General features: G+C 31.5%; 2 protein-coding genes and 1 long non-coding RNA gene across 8 annotated transcripts; 2 read left to right on the forward strand and 1 right to left on the reverse strand.

Annotated features, from left to right (window-relative positions):
• Window positions 1-346: 346 nt before the first annotated feature.
• Window positions 347-6,067, reverse strand: LOC122718222 (7SK snRNA methylphosphate capping enzyme-like). Of its 3 annotated transcripts, none has more exons than XM_043943078.1 (5): window positions 5,944-6,067; window positions 5,073-5,247; window positions 3,184-4,489; window positions 2,865-3,083; window positions 347-2,742 (listed from the first exon to the last, which is right to left on the reverse strand). In XM_043943078.1, the coding sequence occupies exons 3-5, from the start codon at window positions 4,477-4,479 to the stop codon at window positions 1,801-1,803; spliced, it is 2,457 nt and encodes an 818-aa protein (XP_043799013.1). In that variant the 5' UTR covers window positions 4,480-4,489; window positions 5,073-5,247; window positions 5,944-6,067; the 3' UTR covers window positions 347-1,800. The 3 variants fall into 3 exon arrangements, with proteins under 3 accessions (XP_043799013.1, XP_043799015.1, XP_043799016.1); XM_043943080.1 differs by having other exon boundaries at window positions 5,073-5,278; window positions 5,944-6,027; XM_043943081.1 differs by lacking the exons at window positions 5,073-5,247; window positions 5,944-6,067 and having other exon boundaries at window positions 3,184-4,207; window positions 4,314-4,387.
• A 289-nt stretch (window positions 6,068-6,356) lies between these two features.
• On the forward strand, window positions 6,357-8,663 carry LOC122718110 (zinc finger CW-type PWWP domain protein 1-like). Its single transcript, XM_043942813.1, has 5 exons — window positions 6,357-6,756; window positions 6,838-7,255; window positions 7,566-8,035; window positions 8,112-8,222; window positions 8,288-8,663. The coding sequence occupies exons 1-5, from the start codon at window positions 6,607-6,609 to the stop codon at window positions 8,600-8,602; spliced, it is 1,464 nt and encodes a 487-aa protein (XP_043798748.1). The 5' UTR covers window positions 6,357-6,606; the 3' UTR covers window positions 8,603-8,663.
• A 2,662-nt stretch (window positions 8,664-11,325) lies between these two features.
• Window positions 11,326-14,359, forward strand: LOC122718082. Of its 4 annotated transcripts, none has more exons than XR_006347319.1 (5): window positions 11,326-11,918; window positions 12,182-12,252; window positions 12,325-12,461; window positions 12,538-12,876; window positions 12,976-14,359. It is a non-coding gene; the product is annotated as an uncharacterized LOC122718082 (long non-coding RNA). The 4 variants fall into 4 exon arrangements; XR_006347318.1 differs by having other exon boundaries at window positions 11,326-11,639; window positions 11,703-11,918; window positions 12,182-12,461; XR_006347316.1 differs by having other exon boundaries at window positions 12,182-12,461.
• The last annotated feature ends 10,199 nt before the right edge of the window (window positions 14,360-24,558 follow it).

Raw genomic sequence — 24,558 nt, forward strand, 5'->3', positions numbered from 1 at the left:
AAAAAAAAAAAAAAAAAAAGAAGAAAAGAACATTTATCGGTTCTTTTTTTTTTTTTTTCTTCTTCTTCGTCTTTCTTCACATATAATTCACAATAGAAGGCAACGAGTTGATAAGCAATTAAAATTAAAAGCAGCGTCTTTTTGTCACATTATCGTAAAAGAATAAACAGCCTGAAATATATGAAGAAAATGGATCAAGTTTAAAAACATACGTTAAAGTGGTGGATATCTCTGCTGACCGATATTAATCGACATAACCAAAACAATAACAATAATAATAATCGTATATTCCTTACTCTCTCTTTTCTTCCAATTCAGGATGGGTTTCGAAGAGAACTGTCAGTGCTGACTGTCAGTGCTTTGCTTCTTTAATTTTTTTTCTTTTTTTTCTACTTTTCTCTTTTCGATTCTTTTCTTTTTTGTACATAGGAAAAACGAATATGGCAATGACACGATCGCAAGCACGGAGCAGTTTCGCAGTTTTCCGAAGCACAACCTGAGTATCTATTTCCTTTTATTATATCGTTTATCACGCATCCTTTCTTCTTTCTCCTCTTCTCTCTTCGTTTCTTTTTTTTTTTTTTTTTTTTTCATTTCCTCTTTCATCGAAAGACACGGTAAAGCCAAAAAAAAGTCAGTCTTCGGTCGACTAACCCCGTTATATAATAATATTCGGGAAACGTGCTCAGATAGTAGTAGCGAAATGCAAAATGCTTGTTTTCGTTTAGGCACGTACTTAGAATTTGTTTCGCCTATCCATCATTCTCAAATTTGCCACGGTATTTCGTTTAATACACTACTGTTTCTCAGGCACAGCCAGATATAGACGCATTCTTATTTCGCTATCACATTCGTACGTATGTGTTAAGCGATACAATTTCTATCATGTACAGTGCTTACTTTTAGATCTTTATTCTTTTCTGCTTTCTTTTTTGTTATTATCATCATCATTATTATTATTATTATTATTATTATTATTATTATTATTATTATTTATTATCATTATTATCATCATTATTACTATTATTATTACTATTATTATTATTACTATTATTATTATTATTATTATTATTATTATTATTATTATTCCTTCTCGAGTCTCATTCTCTAATGGAGCATCACACGTTGTGTCACATATAACACCTGGTAATAGCAATAGTCTCTTATATTCAAGATTAATTTCAGACGCGCTAATACAAATTACATTACACTGAAACTCTCACCAGGTATCCTAAAAAGATAACTATCTATTTATACTCGGTGTATTAATTAACTCGGTGAATAATTAAAAATCTTTATAAAGAGAAAAAAAAAGGAGGGGAGGGGGAGAAGAAATATGGAACGGATTGGAAAAAAAAAGAAAAAAAAAAAGAAGGGGAGGGAAATGATGTAGATCGATGGACCTACATGCTAATGTGATGGTCATTATGGAAAATCATTATATCAATATCAATCTTATTTGTCCAATAAATAATAATTACTTATCCCTTTTTTTATTATTCGTTTATCGTTGCCGTGTTTTCGTCGAGATTGCCTATGAAATCTGGAAATAGGATATTCCGTATTGCAAATGATATTATTCGATTACTCATATTTCAACGCTACAATGTATAAATAATACCGCTGAAACCAACACAATACTTAGTGCCTGTTTAGTAGGATGTTTATGAGAGGGGAAAAAAAAAAAAAAAAAAATGGATGGAAAGAAGAACGAAAATAGGTAAGGTCGAACAGCCTAAGTCTGTATGGTAGCACCGTTTTGTTTTTTTTTTTTTTTACGTAGAGGGTAAAAATATCTATTTACGTGTTATCCGAGATCAATTCACAATGTTGCCTTTCCGTTTGCTTCTTTGAGCAAGGACTCCTCAATCCATTTCCCAATTCTTTCCATTCCTTGATCTTCGAATCCTTTCTACTCTCTTCCTCGTTGCTTCTTTCATTCAGACGACTGATGCTCGAATGATGCTTTTCGGTCGTCGTCGATTCGATATTTGATTCATTCCTTCTTTGCTCCTTCCCCGATCTGCTGCTGCTTATGGAAATTGACGCTTTCGACGTGTCTTCTTCCTTAACCTCTGTTATCCTATCAATTTCGCTCGTGACAGATCTGATCGTTCCATCAACATTTTTCGATTTCTTTGTATCCGTAGGTGTATTATTAACATCTTCTAGCGTTTCTATATTTCGCTTTCTTTGATTTTCAATCGTCGATTTATTATTCAGTTGTACGTTCTCGGATGTGCTCGTTACATTCGACTCGATTTGACTTTCCGTTTCTATCTTATCGTTTTCTATATTTACATCCACGTAACACATTTTCGAAGCGTCTGGTGGTTGATTATCATTATTGTGACCAAGTGTATCGTAGCACGGAGTTGCACTAGGGGCATAAACATTCTCTAATTGATCATATTGGCTCATGGATTCGTTGCTTTGTTGACTGATCTCTGACATATTTCCCTCTTTAGCGTCTTCCTTTTTGAACAATTTTCTTTCATATTCCTTCAATTTCCTTCTCTCTTCATCCCTTCGTTCTTGTCTATTCAACATGTTTTTCCTCAAATCATCTTGCGATAAATCTGCTTTGGTGAACAAATGGATCGGCCGTTGGAATCCTTTTGCCGGATGGGGAGGAATCGATAATACCTCGCATTTAGAAAAACCCACTTCAGAAGATAGTAGATACTGCGTGAAATTATGTGGTCGAAACTCAATGCTTTGATAATTCTTGTATATCCGTTCCTGAAATAAGAAATAAGATTAATATATTTTTATATACAATATTATTCAATACTTATAATATATTTTTATATTTCTAATATATAAATATATTTTTATATTTCTAATTGAAATGAAATACTCACTGTGAGATTCTTTTTCTTAGTATAACTGCTCCAACCTTGAGGTTCTAATATTAATACTCCACTCGGGCGTAATTGTGCATACATACGTTTGAAAGCTTGTTTTAAACCTGCATCTCCGAAATTCAAGTGTATCCATTTAGTTATCGATAAACAAAGAATCGCATCAAATTGTGGTTGTTCTGTACATAACAAAGAATCATCCTCGAGCACGTAATTACCCTAAAAATGTATACATATTTAGATTTTTTTATAACTTAATAATTTATAAAATTTATTTAATATATTTATAAAATTTATATAATTTTTTCTAATATGATACCTGTACAAAATTAACATTGTAAGGGAAACCTTTATGACTTTTATCTTTTGTGAAACCTGGAATATCTACTGGGCCATAATTGATTGGCATAGATATTGGGAAGAAGTTTACATCCTGATGATCACTGTCTTCATTACCAGCAGGAGACTGTACACAATTGACATAATGTTTGATATTTTTTCGAGCTATATTGATAAGTGTTCTATCAATGTCAATACCAGTTACACTGCGAGCAGAGAAATCTCTTGCAACAGAAAGGGTAATGTGGCCAATATTGCAACCAATGTCTAATACATCTTTCCCAACAAATAAATGTTTTCGCTGTGCAAATACTGTCAGTCTTGTGTCCATTTCGTTATGAGAATTGCGATATCCATAATACCTATTATAATTTCCATATTGATAACGTGCATCTTTCTCCCTGAATTTGGGCATTGTTTGTTTCTTTTTCTTGTCTTGACTCGGTCTATGTTGTGGTCTAGGTTTCCATGCTCCAGGTTGAGGAATTACAGGACTGACAATTTTATCTTTGACATCCAATTTTCTTAATCTTTTATCTTTAGGTTCCTCTAAACCTTTTAAACGTAATTTATTCTTGTCTTTTTGTGGACTTTCTGGTTTTGACTCTTTAACTTGACTGGATGTATTGATTGGTGGTGAATTCAATGGTGGTTGTTGCTGTTCTGTTTCAACATTTTCTGAAACACTATGTTCCATAGGTTCTACAACATCAATACCATCACAGTCTTTAATTTTAGTTTCAATAGAATCGCTTGCATCATTTCCAGAACCAGAAGATGCTCGTTTTTTCTTTCTATTTCGTCGTTTAGAGCCCTTTTTTGTCGGTGATATAAGTTGTTTCTCATATTCGTCATTGTCATTGCAATTGCTTAAGTTCAAAGGATCACAGATATTTGGTGGAATTATGACTTCAATAACTTCTTTTTTATGCTTAGGTGTTGGTAATGGGCTAGACTTAGGTGTGACAGCATTCATAGCTCTATTTATTTCCTCATCTTGCATGCTATTTAAATTTAAAGGATCACATATGTTACCACCAAGCAGAAATTTTGTGGGTGGAATAATTGCACCTTCCTTCTTTCTACGTTTGTATGGTGGAAAAAATTTACCATTGCTAGTGAAACTTTGTAGACGTTTTCTACCAAATTTAAAATGACGACTATCCTCATGTTTATGCTTTTTATGAGAAGAGTTAAATGTTTTTCTTGATTTATCATTTTCCTTTTTAGTAATTTGACTTACTTTAGTAGTCCGATCAACTTGTGCAGATGACATTTTTGGAAATCTAAAAAATAATTAAAGACAATTAGAAATGAATGATTGTTTTTCTATCAAAAAAAAAAATTAAATATTGTAAAAAATAAGTAATTCAAAAATACAAATATAAATAATAAGTTTAAATTGCAAGATTTTAATAATAAATATTTATTGACTACTGTACACATAAATTCTACATAGTGAACAAAAACTTTCGAAATAAAATTTCGAATTGACATTATATATGTAAATATAAAAATTATCATAATAAAGATATATAATACATAAAAGAAAAGACATTACATTAAGTTGTAAATTAATTCTTCTTATCGCATACAAGAAGTGCAAATACATTATCTCATAAGAAATTATTATATAAAATCTTTTTCATATTAGGTTCATAAATTCAGAGCAATAGTAGGCTATCCAATCATTTGCTCGAAAACTCTTTACGATCATGTATACTCGGCTCTCTGCGTAAATTTATCGTTCCCGCGATCGCGCATGCGCAGATTATGGTTTATGCGTTCTGTAAACGGATGGTCGCCTGTGCCTAGAGTTTTCGTTCTGAATTTTTGTCCTTAATTGCCTTGCTAAACGTATAAACTTACCTTCAAACGTTTTGCACACTGCTTTAGTTTCACTTCGATGTACTTTTTGTTCGTATTAAGCACAAAAATCCACGTTTGTCACAAGATATGTGATGCACCCAGCTCCGAACTGTCGTTGAGCGCCCATCAACGATGGCGAATAGCTGCTTCGCTTGCTTTGCTCAAACTCCATTTTCTATGTGGGTACCCGAATGAGCCGAAGATAGCTTCGGCAATTTTCGGCAATCAAATATAATTTGATCGGAGAAAAACAAATTTTTCAAATATCATATAAACGTGAAATTCTTAAAGAATTGTAAAAATTATTGTAATTTATATATATAAATTTTCTAAAAACTATATTTTAAATATAATACCTCCGAATCATGATATATATATAATATATATATCATATATATTATATATATATACATATACACATATATTAAATTGTTTTAAGATACACACACACACACACACATGTGCGCGCACACACACATGCGCGCACACACATAGCTATAGATATATAGATGTGAAATAAACTATCATTTGTATTAATGTAAATAAACTACACATTTGTAAATATTGAATACTAATAGAAATGATGTAAGCAACTAGTTTTCTAATTTGTGTATGTATTACATATATGTAAATATAAAACGAATAATATCAAAAATATAATTCATTAATTTATTATTAAATTAAAATAATTTAATTAAAAAGTATTAATAATCTAATTATGATATTTTACATATAATTATTCTTTAAAAAATTAATTATTGTATTAATTATCATATAAAAAAAAATTAATTTAATTAATGTGAATGTGATCACGATTACTTTCATACTATGTACGAATAATAAGTGATTAATAATTAAAAATATTACTTACGTTTCACAATAAAAGTAACACAATTATATTATTTAATACATTTAAATAAGAGAAGGATACAGAAGGATACACTTTTAATATAAAATGCAATCTTTTTTCAATCTTATACATTAGGTTTATAACGGACAACAAACACGACTGACACTCTTTTGAATCGCGAACGATGGGAACAACGAATTAGAATATAACTGCGCGCGACGAAATTTCAATTAACCAATGAAAGTAATGGCGGCAATTGTAAAATTTAAAAGAATCTAGATTAATTTGTTTATCTTATTTTACCTTTCATTTAATTTTATTTAATTTTATTTTATATTATAATTATTCAATCAATTTAGATATGAATGAACAATTCAATATTGTTTAACATCGTTTATATAGATATAACATAAGTTTTATACATGTTTACGATAAATATTTTATACGTTTGTCATTTGTTAAAAAATTTTAATTTTTATTGGTTCGCGTTGCTTTGCAACAAATACCGTGCAAAATGATATGCGAACCCCATTACAAACGCGGCGGGTTCCTCATTCACTCGTAATTTTTAATCATCATCCCGCGATTTTTTTTTTGTGATAAATTAAACTGTTTTTCGTTAAAAAAATAATACTTTGATACTCTTTGGTACACAGTGTTATAGTATTAAATTAAATTTCAATCATGCATCAACCCACTCGAAACGATATCCAAGGAAGAAATTTTCTGTTTGAACGATCAGATTTGAATCGACGAACTCCCACGATACTATTTGAAAAATGGGAATTCGAGCAAGTAAATCGTTCCAATTCGTCAACAAATTTTTTGTCACAGGTACCATAATAGAATAATAATTTTTTGATAATGTATTAAAAGGTTGATAAAAAATTCACATTTATATCTATCTTTCAATAGTTCAATTTATCTCATAAACAATCGATTGAAAATATGTCTGACTCGTTTTATACCCCACCGATGGAAAAGAAAAGTATACCAACGCCGAAAGCGCCAGTAAAGTACAAAAAACAACCTAAGAAGGGAGATTTAAAGCCAAAAAAGTTGTATTACACCGATGATGAATTAGATGCTTCAAATACTATAGATAGCGGAATTCATATTCCATTTGACGAATCAAATAATACTTTGTTTCACAAACACACAACTAAATGCAATAGATTCGATTCTTCACAAAAGCAAATACGTAGATTACGCGCCAAATTAGACAGGATTAAAGTACAAGCGAACGATAAAGAAAACGATAGAAATGTTTTAGGAAACAGATCCGTGAACGTAGTGAACAACAGAAACAATGTAGCACAAGAATCTTCTGTAGGTAGGTGTATAAACAGTGAAAAGAAATGCACGCATACGTTGAAAACCAATACTGATATCAAAGAAAAATTAACACATTTTCGCGTGTAACAGTATACGTTAGCTGTTAATTTAATTATAATAAGTATGTTACTATTAAGGGAAAATTGTAATAAAATTGTATGATATAATGCTATTTTATAAACTCATAGATTTATAATAAGTAAAATTTATGGAAATTTAAAATGTGTTAGATATTTTAATGAATTTAATATTATTGAAATGGTATTTTCTTTCTTTTTTTTTTTTTTTTTTTTTTTTTGATTCTTCAGTATTCAATCCAAATGCAGAAGAATTATTTCAATATGATTTTAATTGGAAAGGAAAATTATATTGGTTACAACCTAAAAGGGATATTGGTTTATGGATTGAATGCTGCAGAAAAAATTGTAAAAAATGGAGATACGTTGAAGAATATCATGATCCACTAAGTGTACCCAAAATATGGTATTGTGAAATGAATTATGGTTTGTATATATTTTTTTTTAAATTTTATATATTTTATACATACATATATATTAATATTAATGTGTATGATCTCACAGATAAATCAATGGCATCTTGTAATATACCAGAACATCCTAACTCATTTGCCATTAAATTTAATTTAATTGAAAATGCTTATAATGCAGGTAGTATTGTTTGGGCACATATGAAAGGTTTTCCATGGTGGCCTGGAATAATAAATGATTGTCCTGATACTTTTACATATTATAAATTGCCTAAAAATTCTCTTATACCTGTAAAGTTATATTTTTTTTTTTTTTTATATAACATGATTTTTTTTAACAGAATAATAAAATATATATAATTTATAGATTAAATATTATGTTACATTCTTTAATGAAGAAAAACTTGAATGTGCTTGGATTCATAAGCGAAGTCTTAAACCATTTGCAACATATAAATATGATCAATTAATTAAAAGGGTATTTAATTCTCTAAAATTTCATCTCATTAATTTCATTATAAATAATACTAGTTGTTATTACAGACCGAATTTCATGGAATAAATTATAAACAATCCTTACAAAAAGCATATAAAGTAGCTACGAATGCTCTTTCATTATCAATATTAGAAAGGTTAAGAGAATTCAGTTTTTTGGCACAGTATGAAAAATTTTATGATATTAATGACAATTCAAATCAATTAATCAATAATATCACAAAAAGGAAAGTTTTATTAGAAATGGATACAAATTCAGATGATGAAATACCCTGTTCAAATCCCACAAAAAAGCAATACACATTGAAGGAATATTATTTAAGAATAATATGTAAAAATCAAGAGATATATTCCTATAAATAACTTTTTATAGAATTTTTGTTAGAAATAAAAAAATTATAAATATATCGATATTACAAAATAATAAAAGATTTATACTTATGTTCATAGCAATCAAATTATGTTATTCAACATAATTTCAGTTATACATTAAATACATTTATGTTATTTTCTTATGTAACTTGTAGCACTTTGTTCACGCCATAACAAATAAAAAATATATTTCGAATATTTGTTTTTATAAATTATTTCTCACATTGTTTCGTATTATGTATCAAATTATCAAAAACATAGTGTATGAATTGATGTAGATTAATTAAGTTACTTATCGACTAAAAAATTATCGGTTGAGTATCAATTCAATTTCTTAACTAATTCATTGAACAGCCACATGATGGCAGTACTGAACCGAAAGAAGCAACTTTATGATGAATATTTTAATAATAATATTGAAATAGAAAAATATTTAATTAATTATTTATTATTTTTCGATTTTCAAGATTGCCTGAAATTAATTTGGATACAATTGTTGTTTAAATTATTTTTAATCATTTATATTATTGTGATAATAGAAATTTTTACATAAAGAAATATATTTATAAACAATTAAAAAAATACAGATTTCTAAATTTTATCTCTATCATAGTTATAGTTTCATACAAATACATTTAATTCTAATATTTAAATGTTCAAATGTATTAATATAATTATGCTGAATTGTAATATTAAAAATAATATTAAATACTCAAAAAATCTCAAGATACGGGACGAAAAAGTGTATCAAATATATATTTATTTTATAATTTGTCTATTAATTAATAAAACTTCTATTATGTATGTATATATAAAATTACATTAATCGTTGATTCTATTTGTGTTTTATTAAAAAAATTTTAATTATTTGTGTAAATGTTTTCACAATTAATATATAATCGAGATTAATAACCTATTATTTATTAATACATCGGTAAGATTGACAAATTTATTAAAATATCTTGCTTTTTTTAGCAAAATAAAGCAATTATCATTACATAATAAGATTGAATAAAAAAGTTGTCAGTACCTATTATCGAAATACAATATTTTTTTTATATATTACGATGAATTGATGTGGATCATTTTTGAATAGCTATCCTCAATAATATTAAAATGAAAATGTTCGATGCAAGTTGATGATGCTGATTATTAAGCTGCCGCGTTTTTTCTTTTATAATGTTTGATTAGGAACATTCATTCTTTCAAATAGAAATTGAACGTATATAAATGTTTGTAAATCGATATGTTAATGTGGCGCAAAGTTCGGCGGAGTCGTTGGGTCAATGTGACGTCAGCGGATACGAAGACCCTCGATGTGCTGAACTGCGACAATATTTGCGTTTAAAATGTTTCTCAGTTGTGCATATGCATATAATATGATCGTAGTCACTATATTGACTTACGACAATCTTTTCATTTTTGTAAAAGACAAAATACGAATGTTTTTTTAGTAATAGATCTTTCTTATTATTTCTATGCTCTGATATGTATTCATGAATAATCATGAGATTTTTAGGTTAATAAAAAGTAAGTATATATATACATATATATAACATGAGTTCTAATGTGCTTGAATGTTTACACTTTTTTTATTGAAGACGTAAAATGATAATTTGCTTAAAGGTAATATATATTTTTTTAAATTTTATAATTAAAAAACAAAAAAAAAGAGAAAAGAGTAAGAAAAAATCATCATCAAAATAATTATCGATATTTTTTAAACATTCCAGAAAATTAAAAAGAAATCAAAAATAGAGAAGAAAAGAATAAAAGTAATGGTTGGATAGCCTGTCTGTTCCTTTCAATGACCCCTGGACCACTCTCTGATTCTTCAGAGTTAAATACTTCCCTCGGTTGGTTCCAGAATGGAGAAAAAGAAAATGATAACCCCAGATACTGTGGTGAGCATATACATGCTTGTTATCATTCTCGTAATAGTCAGACGATCGTGTTGCTAACCGAGGTATAGTCGGGTTATCTGGTCTGTTTGTCCTTCGTTACAATTTCGTTACGTTTCTTCGCGTTTTTTTTTCGCTCTTCACTTTCTAACCAGGATCGCTTATTAATTATACCTCTATCGATGTTTATTTTCATTTCTTTCATTAGTGTTAAGTGAACAAAATAAAAAAATCACAGATTTTATATGTATATATAAAATCTATTATTTCGAGCGCGTATGAAAGTTGTAACATCGATTTTAAAATTAAAATGTTAGGTTACTATGTAATGTAAAAATTATTATATAAAATAAAAATATATAATTATAAGATATATAATATTTATAAAGATACATAATTTATAGATATATAATAATTCAAATAATAAGTTTCAATATTATATCTTTAATAATTATTTTTCGAGAAGTTTCCACATCTTATTCAAATTATTCCGCTGAGTTTCAAGGTTCGATCATATTTACATACATGTATTTTTAATGCATTCTATGATTACATTAGTATTATATGAAAAGAAGCACCGTTTCTATTCAAAAAGAAGTAGAGAAATGAAAAATTATTGATATATATATAAACGATATATATTTACCATTACTAACAATTATTTTATTAATAAGTTTTTGATAAGGATATAAAAACCATATAATGTGCATTTGATTATATAATATATTTTTTGCTAATATTTTTTTATGCAGAATACAACATAATACTATTCGATCATTTCAGGTGGCAGTGCAAATGGTTTCTAATTAAAAAATCATTCGATTTGTGATCCTTTTTTGTTAAGCAAGATCGGATGACGTAAATATTCTCTTAAAATAGATAAAAATATCAGAAAATATTTTATCATACGATAAATTCGTTTTATCGATAATATTCATGAATTTTTCAAACACGTTGTTTAAATCAATTCTGTTGATGGCGCAATGTGGTATCATAACGGAGGTCTATTTTAATTACCGTTAATGAGTGTTCCCGTCATTAAAATATATTTTCTATACTAGTATATATTCAAAACGGTTGAATATGCGAAGTGACAATCATAAAGAAGAGTTTTATTGATCGTAAAGGTATATTGGTTATATTTTATGCAGTTTGGACCGAGGAAGTTGAAATGGAACTCGTCTTTCTAGCGATCGTTTCATGCCAACACGCTTAGGAACCATCGTATTACAATAGCACATGTAGTTGACAAACATGGGAGCGGCATATTGGGTCGATGGCAAAAAGAATAAAAAAAAAAAAAGGAGGAAGGACATAGAAGCTGGGATATAGCGAGAAAACGGATATATATTACTGACTCGACCTTTCTACCTTGTCTACATGTATTTCACTCGCTTTATATCTAGGTGTGGCTTATGTATTCCTTTACCTCTGTGAACTATCGCATTTCCGGTATAATCCCCCGTTCGGGAGAGTATAACAGTGTTGGACTTGGAAAATTAACGTTGGATTGAAATTTCTTTCTTGAAATCTATTTTTTTTTTTTTTTTAAAGATTGAAATTCCTTTATAATATGTTATTTTATTTTCGAAATTTAGTTTCAAAATATGCATAATATTCGAAAATATTCAACTTTCTCCAGAATTCTAATCGACAAAATCTTTTGCAGGGTAAACGAGAATTTAACGAGTCTGAAGAGAATGTTAAGGTTATGATCATGCATAGTAAAAATTTGTTAAGGTTATGATCATGCATAGTAAAAGTAAAAATTTTAAGGAAAACTGTGCTCTACAAAAGACATCTGCTATATAGGGTTATGTTTAATCGATATGAACAATCGAAGAAGGAGAGGCTAGGAGGGAAATTATTCTGGACGTTCTTCGCTTTTGCATAATTTCATGGTTCCTGACCTCGCAACCGACCAAGCGAAAACTAATAACGATGCTCTGGTATAACGCCATTTCTAAATACGCATATACGACTCTGGTAAAGCTTCCTCTGACTAAATGTGACTTTAACGAGCAGCATGAAGAACGGGGAACGACCTGCGCGCGGATTCGGGCGCGGTCAATGCCGTCTAGATGCTTGCTATTACTATCCGGACCGTCTGATATTTTCGTCATGGCCTACTAATACACTCCGCAAATTCTCGCCCTACCACGGGGGTCACTGTTCGAGGATGACGTGGTCAAGGAAATATGCCGATCGTGAGTAGTGTCACTGACCGTGATGGCGAATTTCTTCACTTTTTATTCTTTGAAAACGAGCCAACCGAGAGACTGTTGCATTCTCGGTCCCCTGCTATAGATTCCGGAGATATGCTCGGAGAGAAGAATCTATACTATCAGTTTTGAACAATCGGTTGTAAGCAGTTGGTGTTATTATATACGGCATGCAGTAGTGAAATTCTAGAATAAATTTTTGAAAAGGAAAGACCGTGATTGACAATTGTTTTTTTTTCAGGTTGATTCGTGAACACGTTCTTCAATGTTTACTTAGATGGAACTTCGAATTTTCTAAGTTGAGATGAAGAAAGCAGCGTATACTTGCGATGCGTTTAACGGGTAACCGGGTACATAATGGTCGTGGCTAAATATTCAAACAGTTTGGCCTTCCATATATTCATGACCGTCATCTTCGTGAAGAAAAAGAAAAGGTAGATGGATTTGCATTTGAATGATGGAACGATTTGTGGGACAAGAAGTTTTTTCAATATACTGCTTTCCGGTAGTATACGTGTTGACCATCGACTCTGGCCGCCATTTTTAGGAAAATTGCTTTTAACGTGTTTCACGGCATAAAGGTGCGGTCACGATTTATTCAAAATTACGTTGTCTGTAGTTGGAAATCATCCTTTATTATGAAATACTATTAGCATATAGTATTGAGAACGTAATGAAATTAAGTGTTTACGTCATCTTCTTACTTTTAGGATTATGTACAAAAAAACATACAAAAAATTAAAATTTATAGTACTTTTTTTTACTTCAAAAAAGTATTATCTATATCTAGCGGGTTAAGAGATAACGGTTCTAAAGTTAATTTTTTATTTCATAATGAAAAATTCGTTTTCCATTCGCATCTCATCACAACTATCGACATAGTCCTGACATGATGCAATATGAACTATGTGTACCCATTTCTCCACGCATCGAGACATTATCTGTTCAACTCATTATCGATAGAATGCCACTTTCGCCCTATTTCATAAGACCAGGCATCATTAGTTTTAAGCGCGATAAAATTTTTTGAATTTGGGACATGAAAAAACACAGGGTCATTAGGTCGTTCTGCATCGATAAGATATTACCAACATGGAATATAAGTGCACTGGTTACATAAATGGTACAACGGTGAACGGGATGAGATTTTCATTCCAACGACAAGTTATATTACACGGAGTAGACGATGTAAATCATTGTTGTAATGGATCGAACGTTCCATTATCACGCAATCGAGATAAGAATTCTGTCGCAATCACTCGTGTTCATGATACATATTGATTAATTAAGTGATCATTATTACATTACTTTTACTTGCGACTACTTTTCCGTTTCTTCAAAATACCATATAATATTTACAACGGGAGTTTATAAGGTAAAAAAAGATACGTAAATGGCCTGTAACGCGAAGCGTTATCATCCTTGAACTCGGTGACGAAGCATTTTGTGCTAACGTGTCGTAAAATACAGCGATACGAGTGTATTAACTACTTTACGTTACTTTCTATGAATAGCGAGTTAATTGAATAGTTACAATACTTAATGATGAATTCGTATATTTCTTGTGAAATGTATCGTTCAAATTGCACTCGATTATGTACATCAAATATAATCATTATCTTTCGTTGATTAAAATTCAATTATAACGAGTAAATTGTATTTGTTAAATATAAATATTATGTATCTCCAATAGATAATAATCCATAATTACAGCAAAGAAATTAATTAACAATATATCAGTAGCAATGAACGAATGCAATCATCTTCCCTACTTGTCACCTGCATCATTCACGGGGTGCGTTAAGCCGCATCCCCGCTCCTGCGATATCGCGCAAGCCCCACTCCCCACCATGCTTCCGTCGCTCGGTGGAACGAACGCACTCATACGCACGTCGTCTATCCCCACCACACGGCGGCACGATGGAAACGCGCATTCGTGACTGGCCGGAGTTCTCGCCAACCTCCGCGCAGCTTAGTTCGCGCCGCTCGTTCCACCAGTTTGGAAGTTCGTTTGTGTCGAGTTGCTTGGCAGTTCGTTTAGTTTCGTGGATGACGATCATTCCGTTGGTGAACGGAGTTACTTTAATCGCGATCGTCGTTCCTAATCGTTTGTTTTCACTTCGTGAATTTTAAGAGTTTATTGAATCCATTATTAAATCCATTCGTGGTCAGAATTCGACGAAGAAACGAGGAATACGCGTCGACGAATGAAGTCAGTTCGCTTGCATCCTCTCGCACATGCGTTGGCGAAAGAGGAAGGAAGTCTACTCTCATTCGCGTCTCTCCATTTGTTCCCACTCTTTTCGGTTCATCAGTTTTTGCTTAGCTTGAAATGCTTTTCTGCATCTTCCGTCATCATATCCTCCTCCTTTATATTCGTTTTCAATCGTGTGCCATGCTTCCGTCTGACAGTGCGGTTTTCGGGCTTGCGCGACACGAAAGTATAATCCTTTCTTATCCTGTGCGATTCTCAGTGATCTGCGAATCTCCTGACAAATCTATTTCTTTGAGCCTTCTCGTTAGCATAAAGGATGGCGGCGACAAGTCATCGTGCACTTTAGTCGAGAGTGCGTCACATCTTATATCTGGAATGGTGCACTGGTCTTCCTCTACGCCCTCTTCGTTTTACTTCCACTAAAGGATCGATCGAAGACCTTGTAAGGATTTGGTGAAGTCGATATCCACGATGATAACCACATATTATTGGAAAAATCTTGAACATTCTGCGCATGGTGAGTGTAAATTTTATTTTAAATTTAAAGCTTTCTTTTATTTTTTTTGCTTACAGATATTAATTTACAAGATTTCATTATATTTAAAATATATATGTTTATATATATTTAGTCATAAAACTTTTACGGTTTCATATATTTTTAAAAAATATAAATTTCATTCTTTAAAAAATCGTTTTGAAACATGATGATTTATCGATAGTCACGTCCTGCCGGAACGATCGTAGGATTATATAACGCGCGTAATTTGAACATGGATACCACGTGCCCACTTGTGTTACTATTTTTACTTCTTTTTATTATTTCTTTTTTTATTCGTTTAAATGTTCAATTAAAATTAAAAATTATTTTTCCTATGATTTAATTATATATTATATTTTTTTTCATATTTTTTAAAATTGTATATTATCGGTTAAAACAGTTGAGTCGATTCGAACACAAGGAATGTTGAAAGTGGGTAGGCGGGTATCGTTAGACGGACACACCCATTGGTCAAGCTCATCGTCATCCGCATGTTTCGCGTAGTTTAATTAAATTAAACGCTGTAGTGGTTTTCTAAGATCATTCGGTGTCGCTCCATATTTGGCCGCGCGTCTAAGAAGCACATTTTACCCTCGGTGGACTCGTGTTTCGATATTTTTTCCTCTGTTTCTTTCCCTACCAATTATTCGAGCATGATCTGGTCAAGTTATTATTAGATTCGTTTCGGTTGGGATCGGTAGAATAAGAAGGGGGAACATTATCGAGAGGACCATGACTGGACTTTGCGTGTCACGCTATTCAATACGTATCACGAGTTTTTTTAAATAATTTTAAAAATGTATCCTTTATTTTAACATAATACATGATTAAATTTTAAAATACTTCAATAACAAAAATTTAAAAAAAATTAAAATTTCATGAATTCTATTTTGATTAAATGAAACAAATTCCATAAAAAAAATCTATAAATTGTTGAAAAATTTTAATATTTAAAATAAAATGTTAAATATATCAAATTATTTCAAACATTACAAATGTAATAGAATCAAGAGTGTCTCGTCACATGCACGCCCTTGTCCTGCCGGATGAAACGGACGTTCGACACCAGAGTGCGTTGCGTCTTGTATAGCAACGCGTATAATATGCATGTGAACGCGTGTGCGAATAGTCTGGCGCCAGCAGGTGCAGTTAAATATAGCTTATGCAACGGGTATCCTCCTTTCTCTTTCTCTTTTTTCTTTTCTTTATCTCACCCTTTCCTCTATTCTCTTCTTCCCATTTCATAAGAAACCGTATCTGAACAAATAGAAAGAAATAAAAGATATTTTCCACCCTTCGAACGATTCCATGAATTCAGATTATTGAGTTATTGAGAAAGTGTATATTTCTCGCGTGCGCAGCAAATTAATCCAAACACCTTGTTTATATCTAATCGCGTAGAGGAAGTACATATTACGTATTATAATAAGTCGATACTCTATCTTGTTTTCTATGATTACAACAAGAATGGAAAAAAGAACCGTGGAATCGAACGTTCTCGAGTAACATGAGAATAGGATATGATTACACGTGTGTGTCAACGGACCTTAAAAATGGGCAATTATTTTATCTTATTTATATATTTTTGAAGCTTATATCATTTTTAAATTATAATACTTCTAAATCTTTCAATTTATCCTTTTTTTCTTATTTTTAATGAAAAATGGATTATAATAACTTTCTGTTTCATTGATGTCTCGAATATATGAAAATTTATTTATATTCCTGATAGCATCAATTAAATTTAACGATAGCCCATGAAAGTATTTTGTCGTATCGCGGAATAGCGTATCGAGTTTTCGTGTCCCTTTTCTGCGAGCATAGAATGTTGTTCCTTCTTAGCTGAACCAGACCAGCCATCTTTAAGAAAAAAAAAAAAAAAAAAGAACAGATTAATGTTCATTATGGATATTAGCCTTCGGCCATTTGCATAAAGGCGGAGACAGTTGATACAACTGGTCGTGCGATAACGAGCGATGGATGGCATGACTGGTTACGAGAATTTTTTTATTTTTTTCTTCCCCTTCATTTCGTTTTTATCTTTTTTTCTTCTATTCGCAAGCGTGAGCACATGCGTATGATCAATAAAAGAAAATTAAAATTTCTTCTCGTTTCGTATTTTATTTTGTTGTTGCCCCTTTTTTTTGATGGACATTCTTGATTTTTTAAGCTTTTTAAAAATTGCGAATTTCAAAAGTTTTCAATTTCAATGGATGAATTTTAAATGACTTGTTTCGAATAATTTTAAATCCAGACGTTATGTTAGTCGTATGAAAAAGCAGCCTCGATGTCGTTACATTATTTCGTGTATCTCTATGAGAGGGGGAAATGATATTTCGTAGAGAGAAAAATTTCTACTTAAGTTGCAAACCATGAGTCGCTTCATAAAACCGGTTACCAGATACACGGAAATGTAAATTCACTGAAGAAGCGGCTCTGAATACTATGAAAAAAAAAAAAGAGAGAGAGAGAGAGAGAAAGAGAAAGAGAGAAAAACAAGTTGCTTATATTGAATGCAACCTCTTCATGCGTATAACCATGAAAATAATATATATATATATATATTAAATAAAATCGAAAAAATATTAAAATTAATTAATATATTAAAAGAAAATGTCTATTTCATTTTATTATTATACTTTTTTATTATATTTATTACGCTATGTATAATATTTGTGAGAAATAGATTAGCAATTAAAAATATATAAATAGTTTGTGGTAGTATGAAAACTTTGTAAACGCGCCTTGATGCAATGTAACGGTTATAAGCGCAAGTGTTTCATTGCGTTGATAATACGGCTGAAGTCGGATTGTACATATGTATATAAGTATACCAATGGCGTATTGGAAGTATTAAAAAATTGGTGACATTGGTTGTGGACAATCGACCTCGACTCCGTAGTATTCTGTGACAACACCTGCATATAAACTCGCGTATTATTCGTTTTAAATATTAAAATTATCTGTAAGTATTCGAATAAGAAAAAGTAAAATGTGAATGGATGCTTGGAAAAGAATAGGAGAAAATGAGAGAAGTGGTTGCGTGCACATAAGCGTCGATATCTACATCGTTAAAACAAACTATATTTATTTCAAATCGAATACGTCACGTTAAAGAAAAAAAAAATAAAAAAATAAAGAAGCAATTACAAGCAACATGTAGCAACTATTTTTTTTCTTTCTTTTATTATTAGCATGTGTTTGGAGCAATCTATAATTATGTAAGTACGTAAACTTTGGTATGTATTGAAAAGTGCAAGCAGCAATAATGGTTTCGACATTACATTACATAAAAAAGAGAAAGTTTGAAAGTTATTGAAAAAAAAAGCGAGAGAAAAAAGGATAGAAAAACTCGCATGATTTTATCCCATGTACAAAAGTCTTGCGACGCCTATGCGTATGGGGAAAAGAGGGTGGAGAGAGGAGGTAAGAGGCAGACGAAGCACAGCGAGATGCCTTAGGATCGAGTCTCTCCCTGACGGCGTTTATTTATTGCCAGTATTAATACCAAGCCCCGCAGAGTCGGTTGGTGATTACATAAAACATGCTTGCCACTCCTACCATCGGAGGCAACCCCCTCATCTCCACCCTGGTCGCCTTCTATCTGGAGGATGCTATCTCCTGCGGTAATGGGGCTTGGCAAACGAATCTATTCGAAAAAGAAAGAAAAACGCCGAGAAACATTCGATTTATTCCATGTGGAAAAAGAGGCACAATCGTCGTAATCGCATAGTTTGAATTTTACAATCGATACCTTCTATATATTGAACTTGATCTAAACATGAAATGTAGTTTAAAAGTCTATACTATGGATTAATCATAGATATTTTTGGTGAGAATTTGCAATTATTCGCGATTATGTTGCTTTTATTCATGGTTTTATATTTTCATTATTAGTATGCCTTACTTGATCTTTATTGCATGCTCGATATGTATTAATTGTGGTAGTTTTTAAACTGAAAAAGCTACACAAAATACGGCAATAACGTCCATGTCCTTTCTTGCTATCTATTCAATCGCACGTGACTAATTGTTCCCTTTCCCTCCCTTTCATGAATTTCATGAATGCATTTCTCCAGTTACCTGCATGTTTTCTCTCTTTCTTTATTCTTGCATTTATTTGTACTTTGGTCTCGTCGCTTTTTTTCACGCTTGGTTCACTAAACGTATAAAGCGGACACTGACTTCTTAGCCCTTTATTTCTTCAAAGTAAAATTGAAGCACTCTGAGAATTATTTTTTCACAAGTTTAATGGTAGAGATTACTTTTTTACCGACGGATCAACGATTATTGCCAACGTTTGAAAAATTACATTCGATACGTGTTCGTCACGATTTATTTCTAATTATAAAAAAAAAAGCATAAGAATGTGTGTATAGAGAGAGGAAAGGGAAGGTACGAAATAAACGAATGATAAAAACAGTGTAGACAAAACAAATGGATGAAGAAATATGCGAAAAGGGCAAGAGACAAACTCCGAGGATGGTGGATTAGAGCTAAAAACATCGGACGGAGTATCTGTTCACATCTTACCGGGCAGCATTAGATTGAAGTTGACCTTCTAATACTGTCAGGTAAAGATGTCGTCAGGATTCCGAAATCAACGCGATTGGCATCGTCATCGGTAATATACTTAATAATTATACTTGAGTATATAATTTTAATAATAGTGCATTTAAATTGATAGCCATTAGAATAGGTAAAAAGATATAATATATAAAAAAAAAATAGTTTTTCACAATAATATATGTATAAGAGAATTGATATTCTAAAATATAAGAACGGTTCAAATTTATAAGTGTTTTTTTTATGGAAATTATGTGTATAAATTTATATGTATTAATTTTTTTTTTATATTTTATAGGTTAAATAATATAACAGAAATGACTATGTTATTGTGAAAATTTTGTATATTAGTTTGTAACATATAATTCGTAAATTAACATAATATAAACAAATTAAAAATTAATAAGTAATTTATTATATCACAATTTTGTACTAGTTATATGATTTCTCTGTTTCGTTGGTATCACTGGAATTTCAAGATCCAACCAATCGACATGTATTTTTATGGTTCGCATGATCTAAAAATTTATGGGAGAAAATTTCACCTTCAAGTAAACTGAAACCAAGAATGATAAATAAAATAAATTGAAAAAAAAATTTAGAAAAGATATATTCAACTTATGAATTCATAACTAGATCTTGGATGTATTTTTCAAGATCAATTTCTACAAAATCATAGTTATAATTTTATTCCTTTAAGATATTTCTATCTTTATTTTTTTGATCCAACGAAAAATAATTCTGCTTGTAAAAAATACTGACTGAAAGTCACGTAAGGCAAATGGTCGGTTAATAATTTTTCATTGGTGGAATTATGCGATGCGTGCGGTATACGCATAAATCCATTGCACGTGTACTCACGTGACACAAGCTTGTATGTATATACTATTCCTTATTCGTACTTACACACGTGCATTTCGATTCGAGAGCAATGTAAGCTTTTTCTCTCTCTTTCCTTCTCTTGTAAATCATCGGTAGGAGGTAAAAAACGAAGCTTCTAAAAGTCGCGGCCTCGGTGCCTCGAAGTAGTGAAGAGTGTAGGCGCGTGAGGAATGTAATGCTTCGGAAACGTTGCTGCGATCGTAAAGCATCGCGTAGGTCTTTTCGTGAGGGGTTGCGCGGGCAAATAAATTCGTTCGACCGTTGTGCCGCCATTTTTACTCTGGTTAATCAGACTGACTGAAGATGACGCTCGGATTGCAAGAAGGTTAGATGATGTAGTCTCGCACAGGATTTATCGAAGAACTGTCATGGCGGAAGTTAAGTGATAAATTGTCGAAATGAATATCAAATTTCATTTGTGAAATGTGAAAAATTAATTATTTTTTTAAAAGAGCCGAGAATTGATTACCATAGAGACCTCGTGTGCAAAAATTTGTCCATCGAGAATAGAGTCAGAGCTCCCGTGACTTTTTCGTACCATCTCCCGCACTCGTGGATTTCGGTTGACGTTTTCGAGACACTTTGGCCGAGAGCCAGAACCGTTTTAGAAAGATATCTGGCCGGATCGACAACTCGGTTGAAGAAAGTCCTGTGCATCGATGCCTCTCGAAGACAACGGCTCGCTTGTCTCGTAGTGATCGTTCCAGGAAGGAACAATATCCATCAATGGCCCGTATTGTCCGATTGGGAAAAGGGAAAAAAGAATTAAAGGAATGGAGGAGGGAGAAAATGGTACAGGGTTCCAAGTGGAAGGAATTTTCTTACGTGACTTGTTACGCGGAATGAAATTATAATGAGTGATAATTAATAACATGTCGAAGAAAAAATGTACTTCTATAAATATGCAAATATGCACGCCGACCAATATATAACATTATAATCTTGACTGAATACGCATATTTGAATATTTTCTTATGTAATCATATTTCTTATGTAATTGTATGCGTAAATAAGTAATCCTGATGTCTGTGTGTGTGTGTGCGCGCGCGCGCGTGTGCGTATAAATTTTCATACAAATTTCATTTTTAAAACACCAAATATTTTTTTCTCTTTCGTTTTCATTTTATTATTATATCTTGAAAGTAATTCCGAAAGTATGTCATTTGAAATCTATCTATCTATTCTTTACTTCAATACGATTGAAACGATTTTGCACACGTGATCGATTGAAGTGGTTTGGAATCGATGATAAACTCAATATATATCTATAAATTGAAGATTCGTAGAAATAAATAAGGTTAGAATCTCGTAAATATCGTAAATTATATTTACAAAAGAATTTCTTTTTTGCCTATTGTCGATAGTGGAAAAATCGAGGCAAATAATATAATATTTATTAATGTATATTACATAACGAATAAATTGTTATAATTTAAAGGCAGAATATTCAAAGGAGCAATCGAGCTTCGAGACTGATCTCGTTTTCAAATGCTTCCCATCATCATCGCGCCATCATCTGGTTGGCCCAACGTATTAATAATTGCCCGATTGTGTAATAATCAAAAGCAAGAGGGACGGTATCATCCTTAATCGAGAATGATATAACGTTCCCTCCGAAGAATATATGTACATTTCTCGAGTCCGATCTACTTGTTCGTTCCCAATGCTCTTTTTCTTTCTTTTCATTTCCAATTAGCTGGATATTGATAAAGATCTTTGATACATCGAGCAGAGAGATTACGGAATATTTATCGTAAAACGATTGAAACTGTATATACGAGTTGTAAGACGAAGAGACATGATACATCTGGGAGAGAAAAAAATAAATTGAATTGGTACGATATGCAATAAACCAGACTGAAAAATCTGAAAATAATATTGTTACAACGGAGAACGAGTTTCGACGGAATTCAGAAAAAGGTGCGTGTAAAAATAAAGATCCATAAAAATGGGAAAAATATTTCAAGATAAATTGAATATCTTGATCTCGACCAATAAACTTACCGACTTTGATTCAACGTCTATTATTTTCAACGATAAATAATATCATAAATTATTGTAGAAAATGATTTAGAAGTTAATTTAAATTTAATTTGATTAAATATCGATACGTTGAAATCTTCATTAAAGAATAAAATGAAAAGAATAAAGAAGAAATTCATTCGATAAAAATGGCAATTTTCTTTCGTTCGTTCATCTTCGTTCATTTTCGACGACTATTCGGCTAAATTCGGCTAGTTTCGATAACTATTTCGGTAGTTTTCGGAGCTGCAGCGTTGAGTGAAGCGCGTCACTCATTATCATGTCGATTCATCAGGTCCAATGGCTAGTCGATAAGATAAGCTCCTGGATCGTGTAAGTACACGCGTGCACAATAAGCAATCTTGTTTTATCTATCAACTACCGTGAACTTCCATATCGTGTGTAAAGTTCTCTCGTCTTCTTATCATCGTTCTAACGCTTCTGGATACACAGATGCTAATTTTTAGGTTAATTTTAATGTTATAAATCTATCAAATTTTATTTCTTACACGAACCTATGATTTTGATATCGATTTTAACAATTATTTCATTATTGTACCACGATTATTAATATTTAATAATATTAATTTATAAATATAATTTCATAGATCGATTTTAGATCGTTAGATATTTTCAAAAGTAGAAGTCTATCTACCATGATCGCATGTTTCATTATCGCATTGACGAAAGAACTAGGACACTAGATAATTTATGATATTTATCAATGCTATCGTATACCTTTATCTCATCGAAAAATTGTTCAAAATAATTTTATTTTGCCATGAAGAAGCAACGAAGAAATCTATGCTCACCCATGTGAAGCATGGTTAATCGAAGGTTAATCGAACATCTAACGAAAATTACACAGATCTCCAAGGTAAATTAAAGCCGAAATGAAAAGGAAAGAACGAATGAACGAGGAAGACGGCCCTGAATTCCATTCCTTCGACTTTTGTCCCTGTGCTAACGTCCCTGAGAGTGAAGCAGTCGCATCGCACCACGACGTAGACATTTAGTTACACGCCACGAATGTTAATCCTCCTCGTCCTGCCTCCACCTAACCTCTTCCACTTCGTAGATCCGCGCCAAGATCTCTTCGTGTCGAATATTCCATCGTGTATACTGGGTGACAAATTTTGTTCGACCATGAGACGAGGAAGATTCTAGACGATGCATAGTAGAATTTTATCCTAGATACTAGAAGCTAGGATGTATTAGAAATATAATTGGTAGAAAATTAGATCTATTATTGTAATTTTTCAGAAAAACAACTGTACGAGATTTACTATTGAATAATATAGTTTATAATTAAATTTTATTTGATTCAAAAATTCATTTCAAAATTTATTTATATATTTACCATATAAATAAAAATTAAACAAGTCTTCGCCAAATTTTTAATTTTTTCGTGCGAACGAGATTTCTTTGTGTCGAAAGAAGAAACTACATCGTAATAAATCGGCCTAGACATCCTCGTTAATTTCGAGGCTTAATTCAGGTCGAGACTCTCCAGAGCGTTATGTTTCTCATCGAATCCCGAGAAGCCTTCGTCCAGCTTTAAAGTCCTGAAAATAACGAGGCAGCTGCTCACGTATCCTGCA

The sequence above is a fragment of the Apis laboriosa genome, unplaced genomic scaffold (assembly GCF_014066325.1).
Source record: "Apis laboriosa isolate Shangri-la unplaced genomic scaffold, ASM1406632v1 scaffold5_cov152, whole genome shotgun sequence".
Classification (NCBI taxonomy): Eukaryota; Metazoa; Arthropoda; class Insecta; order Hymenoptera; family Apidae; genus Apis; species Apis laboriosa.

Excerpts from the sequence above, each read along its gene's own strand:
- LOC122718110 (XM_043942813.1), top strand. The coding sequence starts at position 6,607 with ATGCATCAACCCACTCGAAACGATATCCAAGGAAGAAATTTTCTGTTT. Across the intron at positions 7,256-7,565 it reads AGCACAAGAATCTTCTGTAG|TATTCAATCCAAATGCAGAA; the intron begins GTAGGTGTATAA and ends TTGATTCTTCAG. Across the intron at positions 8,223-8,287 it reads ATGATCAATTAATTAAAAGG|ACCGAATTTCATGGAATAAA; the intron begins GTATTTAATTCT and ends TTGTTATTACAG.
- LOC122718222 (XM_043943078.1), bottom strand. The coding sequence starts at position 4,479 with ATGTCATCTGCACAAGTTGATCGGACTACTAAAGTAAGTCAAATTACT. Across the intron at positions 3,084-3,183 it reads ACAATGTTAATTTTGTACAG|GGTAATTACGTGCTCGAGGA; the intron begins GTATCATATTAG and ends ATACATTTTTAG. Across the intron at positions 2,743-2,864 it reads CTAAGAAAAAGAATCTCACA|GAACGGATATACAAGAATTA; the intron begins GTGAGTATTTCA and ends TTCTTATTTCAG.